This window comes from Caloenas nicobarica, chromosome 3 (genome assembly GCF_036013445.1).
Source record: "Caloenas nicobarica isolate bCalNic1 chromosome 3, bCalNic1.hap1, whole genome shotgun sequence".
NCBI lineage: Eukaryota > Metazoa > Chordata > Aves > Columbiformes > Columbidae > Caloenas > Caloenas nicobarica.
The window spans coordinates 103,195,227-103,212,308 of record NC_088247.1 but is presented as its reverse complement, the minus strand read 5'-3'; the positions used below and the strand labels follow the sequence as shown (position 1 = coordinate 103,212,308).

At 37.6% G+C, this 17,082-nt stretch overlaps 1 protein-coding gene across 7 annotated transcripts in view; it reads left to right on the top strand.

Annotated features, from left to right (window-relative positions):
- The window catches only part of ENAH (ENAH actin regulator), a 99,953-nt gene that overhangs the window by 38,883 nt on the left and 43,988 nt on the right, over positions 1-17,082 (top strand). For all 7 annotated transcript variants that reach the window (XM_065630639.1, XM_065630638.1, XM_065630637.1 and 4 more), the window contains exons 2-3: positions 11,051-11,216; positions 12,641-12,818. In XM_065630639.1, coding sequence (XP_065486711.1) covers positions 11,051-11,216; positions 12,641-12,818 — 344 coding nt within the window. The remainder of the gene's footprint in view (positions 1-11,050; positions 11,217-12,640; positions 12,819-17,082) is intronic.

Sequence of the window (17,082 nt, the reverse complement as noted above, 5' to 3'; positions counted from 1 at the left end):
GCCAGTTTCACCAACTTGCTGAGACTCCTGAACGGTAGCTCTACTGTCCAGCATATCAGTCTGTCTCAATTTAGGGAAGACCATTTATAGGCTTGCTGAAGTTGCATTCCATCCCATTTTCCTGGTCGTTAACAAGGACACGAAACAGTATCAGAGCTGGTGTTGACCCCTAAGAAATTCAGGAGTGGCAGCGTACCAGTTTGATGTTGAACTGCTACTGCAGCCCTTGGAGTGTCTGGCTCCCTGAGCCTCGGTTCTTGCACTGCTGGAGGATGGTCACAACACTTCCCTGTTTCCAGCTGCCAGGAACTTGCCTTGATCACCTTGTAAACGTGTTGGAATGGCCTCATAATGTCACCACCTAGACGCCTCCACCCTTGTTGGGTGCGTACTGTTCAATTCAATAGACTTTCTGTACCCCTTTTACCTAACTGGGGCCTATAACTTAATTTTCTTCTGCCTCAGGTAGTACTCCAGTGCTCATGCGGAGCTGGGAAGTCTGAGAACAGAATTTGCCAGCAGAGACCAAGGCAAATATATGTAACCTTTTCTGTGTCCTTTGCTCCTGTCTCATATCTGCAGTGGACACACATTTTCCTTGATTAATTCATGTTAATGTCAACTCGGTGTTTAAAAGAAAGTGCTCTATTAACATACGATTTTTACTTTCATATTTTTAGGTGAAATTAGAAAGACACTTCATACAAGAATCTTTCTTGTGATGAACTATGAACTGCGTATTCATATGTTAACGCCGGGGCTATAATGTCTCAATCAAAGATCAGCCGCGTTCCCTTTACACAGTTCTCTACATCAGAGGCAGCCATTGTATTAAATAGGTAATGTAAAAATGCTCCTGTCGCTCTATTCCAGGAGGAGCTGGGCATTCTTTATCTGAAAGTAAAATGAGTTACCTGATCCACAGCAATGGCTATGTAATGACGGATTCTGTTGCAGTGTGTGTTCAGGAACTCAGATTGCCTGGGGAATCTGAACTCTGAAAGCTGTGATTTCTACCATGTGTTGCAAGCTTAAGAAATAACATAATAAGGTCACTTTTTGTTAAAATATGTATAGAAGATAGGAAATGTATGTTAAGTGTGTTTTCACAGGAAATCATCAACTGTCAGTCTAGTTGCTGAAGATGTTGTTTTTCATGCCCACTTAAAACAGCTTTCCATGATATGACTCGGCTCAGATTCATGGAATTGTACCAAGGAAAACGATAAACCATCAAAAATAGACTACTTTGGTCCTGGTCTTTTAGACCTTTAAGTTAAAAGATTTGAGCTTCTAAATCTGTCATGATCCTATTCAGTAAAGGTATTGATTTTATGGCTGTTAGCTTTGTTCACTTACAGCGTATCCTCATGCTTACAAATTGATTCATTCCCAGATTGTGCTGTAGAGCTTGTTTTCCATTAGCTTTGTCAAAAAGTAGACAGAGAAGCTGATTTTTGATAAAAATCTGTCTTGAAATGGATGAAAGATCATGGTAGGAATCTTCTGCTCCTGGTTTACTGCGAGTAAAATCGCTATCCAGGCAGTATTAACCTTATTGTGGCAAAACCTTTGGCTTTCAATGCCACTGTGTCAAATCTGCATTTAGGAAACCTAATCTATTTAAATTACTGCATAGATTCTGCATAACCGTTTAGTATAAATAAAATAGTAAATGCCCTTCAGAAACCTGTTTGAAGAATCAGTGGAAAAGTGGATCTCTAACAATGCAGTATTTTCAGGAAAGATACCTGCATAAATTACCAAGAATGCCATGTCTCAGAGAACACCCCGTGTAAGAGGATAAAAGTAAAAAAATAATAAGAGTGCGTGCATGGAGCAAGTGTAAACTGAATAATTTTGTTCTATGGAGTCTAAATGCAAAACTGTATTTTACCAGTATAAAAAAAAAAAATGGCTAGGAAGATTCCCCTCTGCTCCAGTGCAAATGTGTTATAATGAAGTAGCCAGAACTACTGTGTAGTTCTGATATTTTTGTTTGGTTGGTTGTTTTTTTTTTACCCCAAACTCAACATTTATTGAGGGGCAGGGGAAATCTTTGTGATTCTTTATAGGATGAAAAAATCCAGAAAATTCTAGAAAAAAAACCTGGGAAAATATTGCTTTTGTCACTTGCAGGTTTCTTCATTGGAAATCTTATCTCGAAACTAAATAATGAAGGCTTTTAATGAAATAGTTCCATGAAGTTATCACTAGGTTTGAGTACAAGGCAAGGACCAAATCTTGTATTTCAGTATATCTAAGCTCTTCATCTTGTAACTTGGATTTTTAAGTAAACCTAGTAAAGTTTGGATAAACTTTGTGAAGTCTGAGTGGTCAAAGTAAATTCTTCACTGAGATTTAAAACCACACACTTTGTTTTAAGCATCCAAATTATCATCTGTACCAAGGCTGAGCATGCTCTTTGGACATGTAGAACATTCTACTGCTGCGGGGTTTTTTTTCAATCCAAATTACTTATAAAGAAAACCTTGAGCCCTAAGTGCAAGCTGTGAAAAACTGTTCTTCTTAATAAACACAAAGGATAAATATCTGGATATTACAGTAATACAAACAAGTAAAGGAAAAAAAAAATCAAGCTTATCAAGTAACCTATGGAAAACTAAGTGATGGAGATGAAGTTCTGAGTTGGATCATGTTTTTTAGATAACAGTTTTGAGTATCTCTGAGTTTATAGAAGGCAATGTGTACTATGAATGATAAGTTAAGAATTTTATTCTTTTTGGAAAAAAAGGATGGCAAATGGTCATTCCTTTTGTCTGCTGAAGTAGTTGCTTTAAAAAACATCTCTTCCTTTGTATATCAAATTATTTTAATTTCTGTTCCTGTTTGTAAACTGATACCTGGTTTTGAGTAATCTTGCAATCTCTTTAAAGTTTGGAAAGGGACTTCTTGTACTGGTTAAATAGCTCCTTACCTGAAACATTTCATTGCTATAACCTACTTAAGTCACTTCAGAAACCTTTTTTGGTTATAAATTTTGCTTAATCTGCCTGTAGTGGTAACAACAGTCATGTTTGATGTTGTCGTCAGTTTGAGATGAGAATTGGAAAGTTGACTTCAGAAAGTATTTATGAATCTAAGTTGGGGATGGAGATTGTAACTAAATATAATTAGTTACATATGCACAAGAATATATAATAGATATTAATATATTAATATTATAGCACATTATATAATTGCATATTATGTATATAGCTAGCCATTGTTAATATAACTAATTTCATGTCATTCAAAATCAATGGTTTTCAGTCTGCTATTTCATTTCCATCAATCCTTTGTTTTTATTAAGGGTTGTCTCACCAATACAACAACACATCCTTTGTTCCAATTTCTTAGATGTCCATTCCAGATTGTTTTAGCTTGTGTGCTTTCTTTACGTGTCCATTTAAAAAAAATTATATATACAGAAAGTTTAAGATGAGTATTTTTAGAATACTGTTCCAGACTGTGAGCATTTCAGTCTGACTCCAGCATGCATTTTCAAACTGAAGTAGCATTTCTTAAAGAAAAGAATAGCTGAATTTTAATGTGAATCAGCATATGACGAACCTAGAGACAGTACTGAATTGCAAACTCTAAACGACTTCATCTGTTGCGTGAAATAGTATGTTAAATACGGCATGTGAAACAATGTAAAAAAAAAAAAATTCCTGGGATTATAAATTGGTAAACCTATGTGAAAAGTAGACTTTCATTTCACATCAGGCTTTTGTTCTGAATATTTCTTTTTCTGCCTGAGTGTCCTGCAATGATTTCCTTCACCTGTTTGATATTCACCTGCTGTCATGGAGCAAGCGACAACTGCAGAATTGTGAAGGAACAGATTTATAGCAACAAGAGAAATTTATTCTGTAAATTGCACTTGTTCCAAGAGCAGATTGCTCTTAAATTAATGTTTAATGCTTTTATACCTGAGATAAAAAACAATTTTATTTCAGTGGAAGGTGCTCATTGAACAAAGAAAGTTTTGCTTCAATGAACTGTGTACCAACTAAGGCTCTGGAATGGAGCATTGCAGAATTCTGTGTCGAAAGCAGAGCACCTTGTCTCTGCCAGCTGTTAATCCCAGTGTTTAGATTCAGTTTCCCCTGTTCCTCAGCAGTCGTAGTTCTATTTGTAGTTGGGACTTTCCCATACAGAATTTCCTTCTGGTTTCTGATATTGCAGCTAATCTGTATTCTGAGTAGTTCGCAAGAAGAAAAAGTGGGAGAGATGAATGAATCTCTCGGTTATCGGAGACAAAACTGTGGGAGAGATGAATGAATCTCTCAGTTATCAATCAAAAGTTTTCTAGGCACAGACACAAGTACTCACTTGTTAGTAGGAGAGCTGCCGGAGAAGCAATCTGGAGCTGCTCCCTCCGTGCTCACCGCCCGTTTGAAGAGCAGCTCTTCTTTGAGTTGGAGCTGCTGGAAGAAATCAGCAACCACGCTTGTCTTTGAGGGGGTTATAGTGTCAGGAGAAGAATCTGCAGCGCAAACCCGTCAGATAAATCAGCTGGTCTCAATTTAGTCTTATTCTAAAAGCTGAATAGCAACGAGATTATATACTAGTTATAGAATAATAGAATCATTTCGGTTGGAAAAGACCTTTACGATCATAAAGTCCAACCGTTACCTAGCACTGCCAAATCCACCACTAAACCATATCCCAAAGCACCACATCTACACGTCTTGTGTAGAATCATAGAATCATTTTGGTTGGAAGAGACCCTGAAGATCATCAAGTCCAACCATAACCTAAATCCAACACTAAACCGTGTCCCTAAGAGCCTCATCTACACGTCTTTTAAACACCTCCAGGGATGGTGACTCCACCACTTCCCTGGGCAGCCTGTTCCAGTGCTTCACAAGCCTTTCTGTGAAGAAATTTTTCCTAATATTCAATCTAAACCTCCCCAGGAACAACTTGAGGGCATTTCCCTCTTGTCCCATCACTTGTTACTTCGGAGAAGAGCCCAACACCCTCCACGCTCCAACCTCCTTTCAGGCAGTTGCAGACAGCGATCAGGTCTCCCCTCAGCCTCCTTTTCTCCAGGCTGAACAGCCCCAGCTCCCTCAGCTGCTTCTCAGTTGGGGTGGACAAGCCACATCATTGGAAGCTGGATGGAAGCAGCAGAGCACGGCGTAGTTCCTTCTGCTGTACCAAGCATGTAATGTGCCCTTGCAGCAGCACATTCAGCTGGGTTTTAGTAATGCAGGAAAAGTTGAGCTGCTTACCTTTCAACTGAGGATGAGTTGCAGAGAAAATTAATTAACCTTTGCTGAACCCAAATGGGTTATATTTTCTCATGATGTCCTGTTGATGGTATGGATGCCGGTTTAGTTGGCAGGAGGAGATGGTAACTTCTATACTCAGCTTCCTCTGAGATTTGCTTTTGGCTCAAGTGTCAAAGTTCAAAAAATGAGTAAAACTAAAACAGTGGATTGCGAGCTAAAAACTTAAGTGCCCCAAAGTTCTTCCCCTCTACCCACTCACATCCCACCCCCCCAAACAAATCCAAACCCATCCACTACTGCACAAAATAAGTATTAATCTATGTGGTTGAGTTCAGTCTGGTTCTCAGCAGACCTTAATGTGAGGGGCATATTTGAGGACATTGGGAATATTTTTATGTTAACTGTAAGATAATAAGTAGCTTAAGTGTTGAGTTAAACCAAATGAGCAGCTTAGAATACATGACAACTGTTTCTACAAAGTGTCTATTTTAGTTAATAGGAGATAGTAGTACAGTAAACAGTATATTGTAGTTTGTTGTTTTGTTTGGGGTTTTTTGGTGGTGTTGGGGGCTTTTGGGGGTTTTTTTTGGTTTGTTTTTTCTTTTTTAAATAGTGAAGTGGAGAACATGTTTTTTCACTGTCATGTGCCAGTTGCGGTTCAGGAACAAGCAGGGAAAATCATCTTATGAAACACCACCACTAAGGTATAAAACTTGATATCTGGACCAGCATTTAGCTGCTTTTTAAAAATATATATTTTAAGATGTTAGTGTTGGAAATGTTTGGAGTTTCTTTCTAGCTTTGCACCACATGGTTTGAAAATTCAAAACAGGCATTGGATGAATCAGCGTCTCTTTCCATTTCTTCCGCCCGACGAAGACTGCACATTTAAGAACATGTTGTTATGTTTCTGTAAATTGAGAACATAGCAAAAAAACCCCTGAATCACCAGAAGCAGCGGTAGTGGGATATGATTTTCAAAAAACCTCATTGTCACATCATTGACAAAAATAGAATCAGAGCAATCACAGCTTTTCCTTGCTTTTGTTAGTACATTTAAATAATCTTTTCCGTGGCTGCAGTTGTGCTGCTTTCATTTAAGTCCGTTTATCCTTTTTAGTTATTGAGGGAGGAAAATGAAACCTTCACTTCTTGGGAAGAGGGGAAAAAAAACCCCAGGCTTAGGTCAGCAGACTGTGCATTGGTGTCGCGGTGCATTTTGCTTAAGAACTTGGGATGTGAAAGAATGAGCACGTTCCATCTGGGTGAAGGGATGATGTCTGTTAGGGTTCAGTTTGCTATGGTTTTTGAGCTTTCCATATGATCTCATCACTGGAGGAGGAAAGTATATTCTCTCATAAGAATAATCTTATGATTCATTACTACTGTGGTTTTTTTGGTTGGTTGTTTTTTTTTGTTTGGTGTGTGTGTTTTTTTTTTTTTTTAATATGAGCCTTTTGAGTGCCAGACCTCCCCCCACTCTTCCACCCCAAATAAAAAACAACCACCCTGTATTTGGCTTTATATGGTATTGCTGTAGGTGGACTTATCCAGAATAATGGTTGGCTTGAACAGTCAGAGCTTTACATCTTTGTCTAGAGAAGAACTCCTCCTAACATATATTTATCCAGCTATTTGTCAAGCTTTACATTCTGGGAAGGGAGCTTGTACACTTTGTTTCTTAAGGTTTGGCAAGCACTATTGTGCATGAATCTTCCTTTTTCTGAGTTTTCCCTTTTCTACGTATAATTTCGTAGACTTAGTGTGGTAAGTTTACATGGGAACAGACAATTTCTTTATTTTCTTCGAGATCATTCAGATTGTCGCTTTAGTTCCCCAACCCACTGCCCTAGTAAGTCAGCAATGAGTTCTGTGAGCAGCTGTGCATTTTGGCAGGAGCATTTGAAGCTGGAGATTGATCCCTTCACTCGTTCTCTTGCATCCACTAATGAGCTGTCATGTTGGGAAAGTGCAGGCTAATCCAAGTGTGATGGTTTCTGGAACCAGTACAGCATACCAGAAAAAGGAAAATTTGTAGATAGACAATCATAGGATGCTTTTGAAGGCCTAACGATGTGGCAAATAGATGAAGGCCTGTCTCCTTTTCTCTTGCAACATGACGGTAGACAATTCGTTTATTTCCTGCTAGTGCTAAAGTAATCTGGAAAAAAAAAAAAGGGGCGTTTGAGATGAGACCAAAGTGATTCTGGTGCAGTGAACAAAGTAAGTCATCTTCGAGCATCTTAGGGTCAGTTCCTGCAGTTTAAGGGACACGTGTGTTGCAGAAAACCCTGTGGGCTGTGAAGAGTTCATGTACAAAGACTGAGATCATTGAAGACCTATCTCCTGTTAGAAGTACAGCAGGAAAGTGTAGTAAGCCTGAAGAGCAAGAAGCGTGATGAATGGCACTGTTCTGATTCACCTGGCTGCTGCTCCTTTGAACTGAAGTTTAAGCTCACATACAGTAGAGGAATACAAAGGGCACTGGCTCAGGTTCTAGTAGCAGTCTGTATGATACACTCAGCCTTTTCCTAGGAAAAGGTTGGTCATGGAAAGAAAACGTAACCTTATTTTTTGTTGGACCTGTGAAAGATCATCATGACCTAACAGCATGGATTTTCGACTTGGTGTAGCCCTTTGAGTTAAGTGGAGTTAAGATGAGCATGTTATTTTTAAAAAATGACTTTTTTTGAGACTTTTGGTATCTAATTGCGGTAATATACTATATTCAAATATTAAACTATCAAATGGTCACTAAAGAGCAGACTTGAAGATTCTTCTTTGCTGAGTCTCCCACCTCCATGCTTTTCTTCAAAACAAAAAGTAATCACTTTAGAGTGCAGAACTTTCTGCTAAGAGAAAAAAATTAATTGAATTAATCTCTCCATGTAGTAATGTACAATTATTGAACCCTGGCAAAAGTACACTGTGATGGTTTAATTGGTTTCTGATAGCGATAGCTTCATTTTTCCATCTTACTGCTGCAGTCTGATAAACAAAGTGATGGGTGGTGGGCGCTGTTGGCAGGAGGGGAATATGTCACCTTCAAATTGGTACCTGGATATGAAAATTATAGACCTGGAACATGAAAATTTTAGTTATAGAATTTGTGTGAAATGAAGGCAGGAGGCTTATTGTGCAGTGGTTGAATAGGTCAACTGGAAATTGTTTTTATTTGTCATTTTTTAAAGTATGTGAATCATCTTATAACTTTATATGGTTAAGAATAATCCCCTGCTATTAAGAAAATTCTTTTCTCTTAAGTGGAGCATGAAATATTTGAGACCTAGACTTGAGTAATATTTCCAGTTAAAAGGCATAGCCTGAGAAGTGTAACTAAAAATAGTTTAACAGTTGTTAAAGAAAAGCTAGAAATTCTACACAAGGTCATCTTATTTGCACTTACGAATTGTGCCACTTGAATACCAAATAGTTCTAAAATGGGTAGGGTTTTTTTTCCCTTGTTATGTTAAAAAAAAAAAAGTACATACTTTTGAAAAATGTAGGCCTGTGGTAGGACCATGGCAGGGCAAAGAGAGAGAATGCTCTGAATAAGAATGTCAGAACTTGATGGTCTGTCCTGCTAATTAAATCTTCTGATCACTGTACCATTAGTTACTCTCTGCTTCTTTCTTTGTAATTGGAACGTATTAGCTTATACTCAGTCTCAATTTTTAATAGAATCTAAATGATTTTTTTTTTAATCTGTCTGACACATGATTGAGATGAAGTTACTTTTTGGCAAGAACTCTACAAACCACATGGCTCTGCTTCCGAATCAGTATCTAGATCCTGTCACCTATGGTTTATCATGCCTGTGATAGATCCAAATTCAAATGTAGGAAAAATCTGGTTTGGATTCAGAGATTTTCAAGTTTTCCGTAATAACTGTTACGCATTTTAGAAAATCACTACTGTTTGTCCTGTACTTTGAACCGTACAGAATGCTGCTGGGTTTGAACTTTAAGATAGTTGTGTGCCAAAATAACATAAAAATATGGAAATCTAGTAGGTTCTTGCATTGTCCTCTCAGGTGAGGCAACCTTCTTCTTTACCTGTGGCGGGCTTTTAATGGGACTGTGAAACACCTGAAACTTTTAACTAATTTTATTTTCTTTGTGGTTAATCTTTCTTCTTGGATCAGATGTGATCCTTTTGGTCTAAATTGTAAACTATAAGATGAACTATGCTGAGAAAAGAAGCACTACATATATATATGTATATTATAATCTTAGTATCCCTATATTGAATAAATTTCTGACTAGAAAAAGGGAGGTCTAATTATAGGTTGTTTTCCCATTCTGATCTAGTTGCTGAATAGGTGATGAGACTCGAACATGTGTGTTTTTAAAAATAAGAATACATTTTCTCATCTGATCTTTAATCTCTTGCAAGCATACCAGTCATGATCTCAGTATTCTCTCTTCTCCCCGAGCCTTGAAAAGCATCCCAGTGTTGAGTGCTTATCTAATTGTTGGAGTGCCATGGAAAGTGTGATATTAATTGATGCTATGTTTTCTCGAAAATGTCTGTATTGAAAGGTAACAAAACAGCTGGATACACTGCTGAATTTTCAGGTGCTGGGAGATGGAAATACGATATTGGGGAAATTCAGCATGATCTTTTAAAAAACCCCCAACAAACACACACTCACCCTCCCTGAACCAACCAACCAACCAATAAAAACCCACCAAAAACTCAAGAAAGACTCGGGGGGAGTCATGTTCTCCGTCATTCATAAAATTTGAAGAAATATTTCATTATTTTCCTTTTGTAATCTATGAAGAATGTGTGTCTCTTCAGCCTTTGGAGTTTTCCAGACGGGAGGCCACATTCCTTGCAAGCCGGGCATCGTGTGCTTTTGATAACAGTGGATGTGCTGGAGTTGTGTGCTCAAGGAGTTTGACTTACTGATAAGAAATTATTTCTTTCTGGTTTTATTTCCTGTCTGTGTCTGGGCATTTCCCATAAAGACAACTTGTGTAGCATCACCCGCTCCTCTACTAATAAATTGTGTGTTTATGGTATGTTTTGCTTTCTTGGGTTTCTAATATGATGACAGTCATGATCTGCTCCCTTTTAACTTTAGGCTTCTAGATGACTACCATAATCAGGATTAGCTACTGATAGCAATCTCCTAATAGATTTACACTTTGCAGTAATCAATAGAAGCTTTTCACAGGGAGAAATGTTACATCTAGGTGTTGACTGTTGTAAAATACATCAAAACCAAAAAGCATTTCATTTCTGAGCAGGTGAACTTTTTTGTGCTGAACTTTATTGGGCGTGGGGGGTGGTGTGTTTTTTCTTCTATGTATATTAAAAGAAGCAAGGACCTTCCAATCCTCGTTTCTTGTAGAAGTGTTATAATTGCCCATGGAAAATGTAAACTATATGAAGCTAGTGAAACTCCAGATTCTTTGTTCTTCAGTCTTTGCAGAAAACCTTGTATATGGTTTTAGCATTTAATTAAAATTCATGGTTGGTGGTGAGGAGAAAGTGGGGGTAGGGAAAAAGACTGTGGGTAGGAAAGTGAAGGAACAAAAAGAAAAAAGAAAAAGTCTCTTTCTGATCTCTTTCATTCATAGTTACGCCTGTTTGTCTTACCACAGCTTTTCAGAATGAACATCTTTAAGCAAAATGTCAAAGTGCTAGCAGTTTTGTATTAATGAAAGGTGGGCATTTCAGCAACTTGCAAGGAGTATTACTTTAACATTTTAAGTAAAAAAAAAAAAAAGTTCACAAAAAGACAATGATTTGCCATAAGTAACTTTATGTTCTAATCTAAAATAATTGTATTTTAACAGTGAACAGAGTATCTGCCAAGCACGAGCTGCTGTAATGGTCTATGATGATGCCAATAAGAAATGGGTACCAGCTGGTGGATCAACTGGGTTCAGCAGAGTTCACATATATCATCACACAGGCAACAACACATTCAGAGTAGTGGGCAGGAAGATTCAGGATCATCAGGTAAGCCGATCTCTGAAAATTTGGAATAGGAATCTTAAGCTATTTTGTGATTGCTTCTAACATGAAGCAATAGGTCTTCAGTAAAATTATGAGAACTGCAAATAAGTTTTCTTTTTTAATTGAAGTAGCAAAACTGTATTATGGCTTTTTTCCCCATAAACATAAAAAATAGTCCTTGTGTGCTCTTTACCATTCCTTCCTACAGACAAATATAAAGGCTAGGGAGGAAGGATAATGATACACACAGAAGTCATCTGATTCTCTTTAAGGCGAAGTGTCAGCCCAAGAACTTTTCTTCTTCCCTCCTCTCTACTGTAGATGCATCCTGCGTAGGTACCAACAGTTCTCCTGTAGCTCTTCCTGTATTATGAGAAGTTATACGCCTGATTTCTTATCCGATCGGTTTGTTCAAAAAACCTTCTGACACTTGGTAATGCTGATTATCTACCACTTTGAGAGGTTGAGAAGGGAGCAACAAGGATTACATCTTAATTTCTGTGATGAAGTTATTAGATCTTGATTAAATGGCAAACTTAGCACTCCACCTTGAAATATGCTCTACCTTGTGATACTTGATGTGGGGTTAAAGATCTTTTTATTTGAGGAAAGCATCTATATCTTTTTCCCCTCTCTCACAGCATTTAATAAAATTCTTTTGGTCTGTTCTTGGTCATTTATCACACACTTGAAGCATAGGCTGATAGTATCCTCTGTGATGTGTCATTAAACACTTATTCCAAGTAATAAATGGTCGCTGTGCATTCATCTGAGAACAAATATGGGTGTTTTTCTCTCATTATTCAGTGGAAAAAGGTGAGAGGATATAATTATCCAAGTGCCTTGGGATGCTCTTAGTGAATGGTTTGTAATAAATGGTTTTCCTGCTAGCTAGAATTTAACACCTTGTGTGTGAGCCGTAACGATCTTGTGAAATGCTACCTTGTGATGCATGGTAGAAGTCCATATAAACTGCCATTCAAAGCACTGCAAGCTAAGAGGTGCAGCAACCACAGTGAGCAGGTGATAACTTAGTTAAAAAAATAATTCTAACAAGTACTCTGTGAAGTTAATGGAAAACTGAGTTTCAGAAATCCAAGTGCACATTCCCATCAAGTACACTGCTTCTAAAAGAACTGTTGCTACTACTGCATTTCTGTTATGAAACATCACCTCATCATCTGAAATGAGAATGCTTCAGCCACATAAGTTGATACAAAGCATCACATTAGTCTCCTCTTGTATTCCCATCACTGACTTCGTAGAGCATTGGAATTAAAATTGAAATGGATGTGTGCTTCAGTGTGGAGATCTTGTGGATTGTGGGACTGGAATTAACCCTGGAATAAAATCTACATGAAGCTGAATCTTGTGATGAAACAGCAATTTTAAACATAAGTAACTTTTTTTTTTTTAAATAATTATAGGTGGTAATAAATTGTGCCATTCCGAAAGGGCTGAAGTACAATCAGGCTACACAGACCTTCCACCAGTGGCGTGATGCTAGGCAGGTGTACGGTCTGAATTTTGGCAGCAAAGAAGATGCCAATGTCTTCGCAAGTGCCATGATGCATGCCTTAGAAGTATTAAATTCACAAGAAGCTGGTAAGAGCCTCTTAATTTTTTTTTTTTTAAAGATTGTCCAAATATAGAGCTGGAAAAAATTCAATTTTTTATGCATAAAAGTCAATAAGTCTTATTTCTAATAATGATTCAGCCTCTAGCCATTTTAATTATTTGGATGTTTTTGTCTGCCTGTGCTGCTCCTTACTAGTGATTCTCGACTGACATCCATGTAAACGCAATTCTTAACAAGTAAACCTGTTTTCAAGTTATCTATTACATATGTTATAGAAACTTGCTTACCTTGCTTATTTTTTTTAGGAAACGAAAATGCTTGACCAACAAATGTGCAGCTCTTAATAAGGTCATTTTTTCAGGATTTCTAGAGGCATTAGGTGTTCTTAATGTGTATTGGTATTTTTCCTTCTCCTTGGGTACTGGTTTATTATGAAAACATCAGGGTTTTTTTTCCTCCTCTGAACTTTGGAATTCAGGTCATCCTCTTTGGCAGTTCATACTCTACAGAGTTTTGTAGCTTGGAGAAGTGGGATTCAGGGATAACATTCAGATGAGCACATATAATTTGGACAAGAGATCATTAATTTAATTTGTTTGGAGCACAGGATGACATAGAGGGTTTAAAACATTGGTGGAAAACTTTGACTTCAGCGGGTGTCTGTAATATATTCTGGGTAGGCTCTACAGCAAACTGGTCATTGTAACACTGTGACACACACAGACGGAGTTTTTATTTTAAGACTTTAGGAGACTTTTGTGTTCTTGTAACCAAATAGAATTCTTTTGTCCTCATTAAGCTTTAAAGATTGCCCGTGTAACAAGAGATAGTACCTCTGTGCCAGTTTTCTTTCTCTTGAACAGACACAGGCTGTAGATAACCTTACTATGGCTGTCTCAACCACAGCAAAAAAGGGTGACTTTATCAAGGTTCTTTTCATACTGATTGTTCTTTCAAGACTTACCTTTTGAAACTAAGCTATCTAGACCAAGATTCTGCAGTGCTTATGCTGTTATGCAGCATCCAAGGCCAAAAAAATAAAGGGTAGCTGGAGATACAAGGTGTCTTTTTGCCAGCTAAAATAATCCAGTTGTGGATCCCATAGTCCTGTCTCCCAGTTGGATATTTTCTCCTCTAAATCCCTCACTTCTGCTTTCTCTAAGGATTACTTGGTTGTAAACATTTCATGCATTCTGACTGTTCTACAGTCTATCTCCCAACCAACATTTGGGAACACATGAAGTGTTGGTTTCTACTCATTTGATGTGAAGTTTGAAAAGGCCTGATTTGTGGTAGTTACCACAAGTCTGAGAGTTTTATGTTGTTTCCCACTACCTGTACTTGAAGGGTTTGGTACAACGTTTCAAATAAGTGTGTATGTGTATATACACACATAGATATATTTTCATCATTCAGTTTAACTCTTCCTCTTAACACTAAAACTGAGCTGCTAGAGTGGCTGAAATGACATAGGCAGGCATGACATGCACATTTTTAAATTGGTCTGTGCATCTGTATTATAATTTCATGGATTGTTGTGATTTGTCTAATGGCTGGTTCTCTTGCTTCTTTATGCAAAGTACATGTGTGCTAACAACTTCATTATTATATTCTTCAGTAGTACAAATTATGTTGAACTAAGATGCCCCTTCAGTTTGTGAAGACTTGGATAAAACTAAGTGTTTTTAGGAGTATCTTTAAATGTAAGTTTAGTAATACAAAATGTCGCTGAAACAGTAGCCTGAAATCAGTGTAATTCCACAGGAGGAAACAACGCGATGAAAATAACTCTTCTTCCTGTTACATCACTTTAGTAATTTCTTAAATGATGGGGGCAGGAGGAGGAGAGCTGGGCTTTGGGATGAGTTTAAAAGTCACCTTACTTGGAATTCAGTTATCTGCTCATCCCAAATAATGAATTCTTCCAAATCATTCTGCCAGTAGTCTTCTTCTCTGAAGCGGCTTGAGTCTGTCTGCTTCATTCAATTTAATACCAGTTCATTCAATTTAATACCAGTTAATCCGTGATGATTGGGAGGTAGTTTTGTTTTCAGGTGGGGTTTTGTGTGGTTCATGAAATGGGAGTTGAATATGACTCTTAAATCCTATAATCATAGGATCGTTTTGGTTGGAAGAGACCCTCAGGATCATTGAGTCCAACCATAACCTAACCTAACCTAACTCTAGCACTGTCCCTAAGAACCTCATCTATGCGCCTTTTAAACACCTCCAGGGATGGTGACTCCAAAACTTCCCTGGGCAGCCTGTTCCAATGCCTGACAACCCTTTCTGTGAAGAATTTTTTCCTAATATCCAATCTAAACCTCCCCAGGCACAACTTGAGGCCAGTTCCTCATGTCCTGTCACTTATTACTTGGGAGAAGAGCCCAACACCCTCCATGCTCCAACCTCCTTTCATGTCCTGGTTGCTGGCTGTACTGCTGTTGTCTACCTAGTTTGTTCCTAATGGCTTTGAGATGTAGGTCAGACAAGGACATTAATTATGTTTGATAGTGACTGGTTGTAATGTTTAAGTTTTCTGAATTGTGAGGTAGTCACTTTGTTTCTTTCCTGTGATTTGACTTGGTACTGGTCAGTTCAAGTCAAAATGCATTAGCTGTTCACCAGCTAATGGTGGACACCATCTGCACAGGAGGAGATCACTGTTTTTCTATAATTTCTATCAACCAAGGAGGACTGTGGCCAATTATGATAAGCTGTCATGTACCTATTTCACAGACAATATAAGTGTTCTAGCTTCCACGAGGATGAAATAAAAACAAAGCTTATATCAGCATCACTTCAGCAGATGTCTGAAGATTAGTAGTTTTGCACTATTGCTTGCAAAAAAAATCATAATTTACGCATATAGAATCGCTTTTAGAGCCTGTTACGGTTTCCAGACAATGTTTACAGTTAAATATTTATGATGTGTATGTGTTAGAATACTGTCAACAAGTGTTCCTAAGTTTTATCAGGTGGGAGGTTTGTCAGTGTATGATCTACATATTACTTAATTTTTCTGACCTGTGTCAGTGTAAGAAGAAAGATAGATCAAGTATCTTTCTGAACATGCCTGCTTCAATAATAGAAATAAGCTACTAAGTAGTTTGCAGTTTAGAAAAAAGTTAATTGGAGTCCTTGCTCAAAGTTTAATGCATTTCTTTTCTCTATAGTTGGTGTAATTTTCTAATAGAAAAGTGCAGCTAGAAATGAATCCTTAGTATTATTTTTTTTTCCTAGCATTTTTCATAGCTGAATATTTACTTAGTTCACTGGCTCTGAGGCTTTAATATAAACTCTTCATTGTAGGAAATGGGTTGCAACTGCCCTCCCTTTTTATAAACAAATTACCCTGTCTTGAAAAGGTGGTGGGGAGTATATGTTATGAAAGGAATTTGTTCTAATTCGTGAAGACCAATACATTATATATTGATAGTTTTGTTTCTTCCAACTTATCTGCTAGACTTTAAAAAATTTTGAACATATGCAGTCCCTAGTTGGTGTTCTGATGATAGTGCTTCAAAAATCCGTACCTGAAGAGAAAAACTTGTCTCCAGTAGTTTATGTAAATCACAGTGTTTCCTAGTATATCTAGAACCGCATATAGAATCACCAACTTGAGTAAAATAAAGAAATCCTATAGAGAACTTCCCTCTTACTCTAGAATTGCCTACAATTAAAGTTTGGTTCTTGCAGTATCCTTATTTTCTGCTGTATTTTCTCATTTTGGCAATTTCTTTTATTAGCTTGGTTATTTTAAGTTGTATTTTATTCATAAAAGACAAGGAGTTTTACTGTTAACTGAGCATGCTGTTCAGAAATTCATAAAGCTGTAGATGCATTTTAAACTTTATGCAAGAGTTCACAGAAATCTAAACAGCTTCTGAGGAACATTAAAGATTTTGTGGACATTCTCTTGGTTCACGAGTCAGCTGTTACTTACGGCTCTATCATATAGTTGCCTTCTCTTGCATATACTGAAGAACGTCATTAATCTTGCTTGCAGTTGGCATCTTCACGTTATATTGCCGACATAATTTGAGGTGGTTTAATTGCGGGATATCCCTGAAGTGGATCCGCAGAAGCAGAGGGGGAGATGCTGGGTGCCTGTACCACTGCACTTGCGGGGACGGGCTTTTCGTCATCCTCATGAATTCAGGATGCAGAGTGGAGGTGTCTGAAGTTGGAGCAAAGGCTTTACTGCAACTAGCAATTTTCTTCTTAAAAAACAGTATGGGTTTGTCTCAAAGGCCTCTGAAGTGATGGCTGCCGCATCAGTGAAACTGT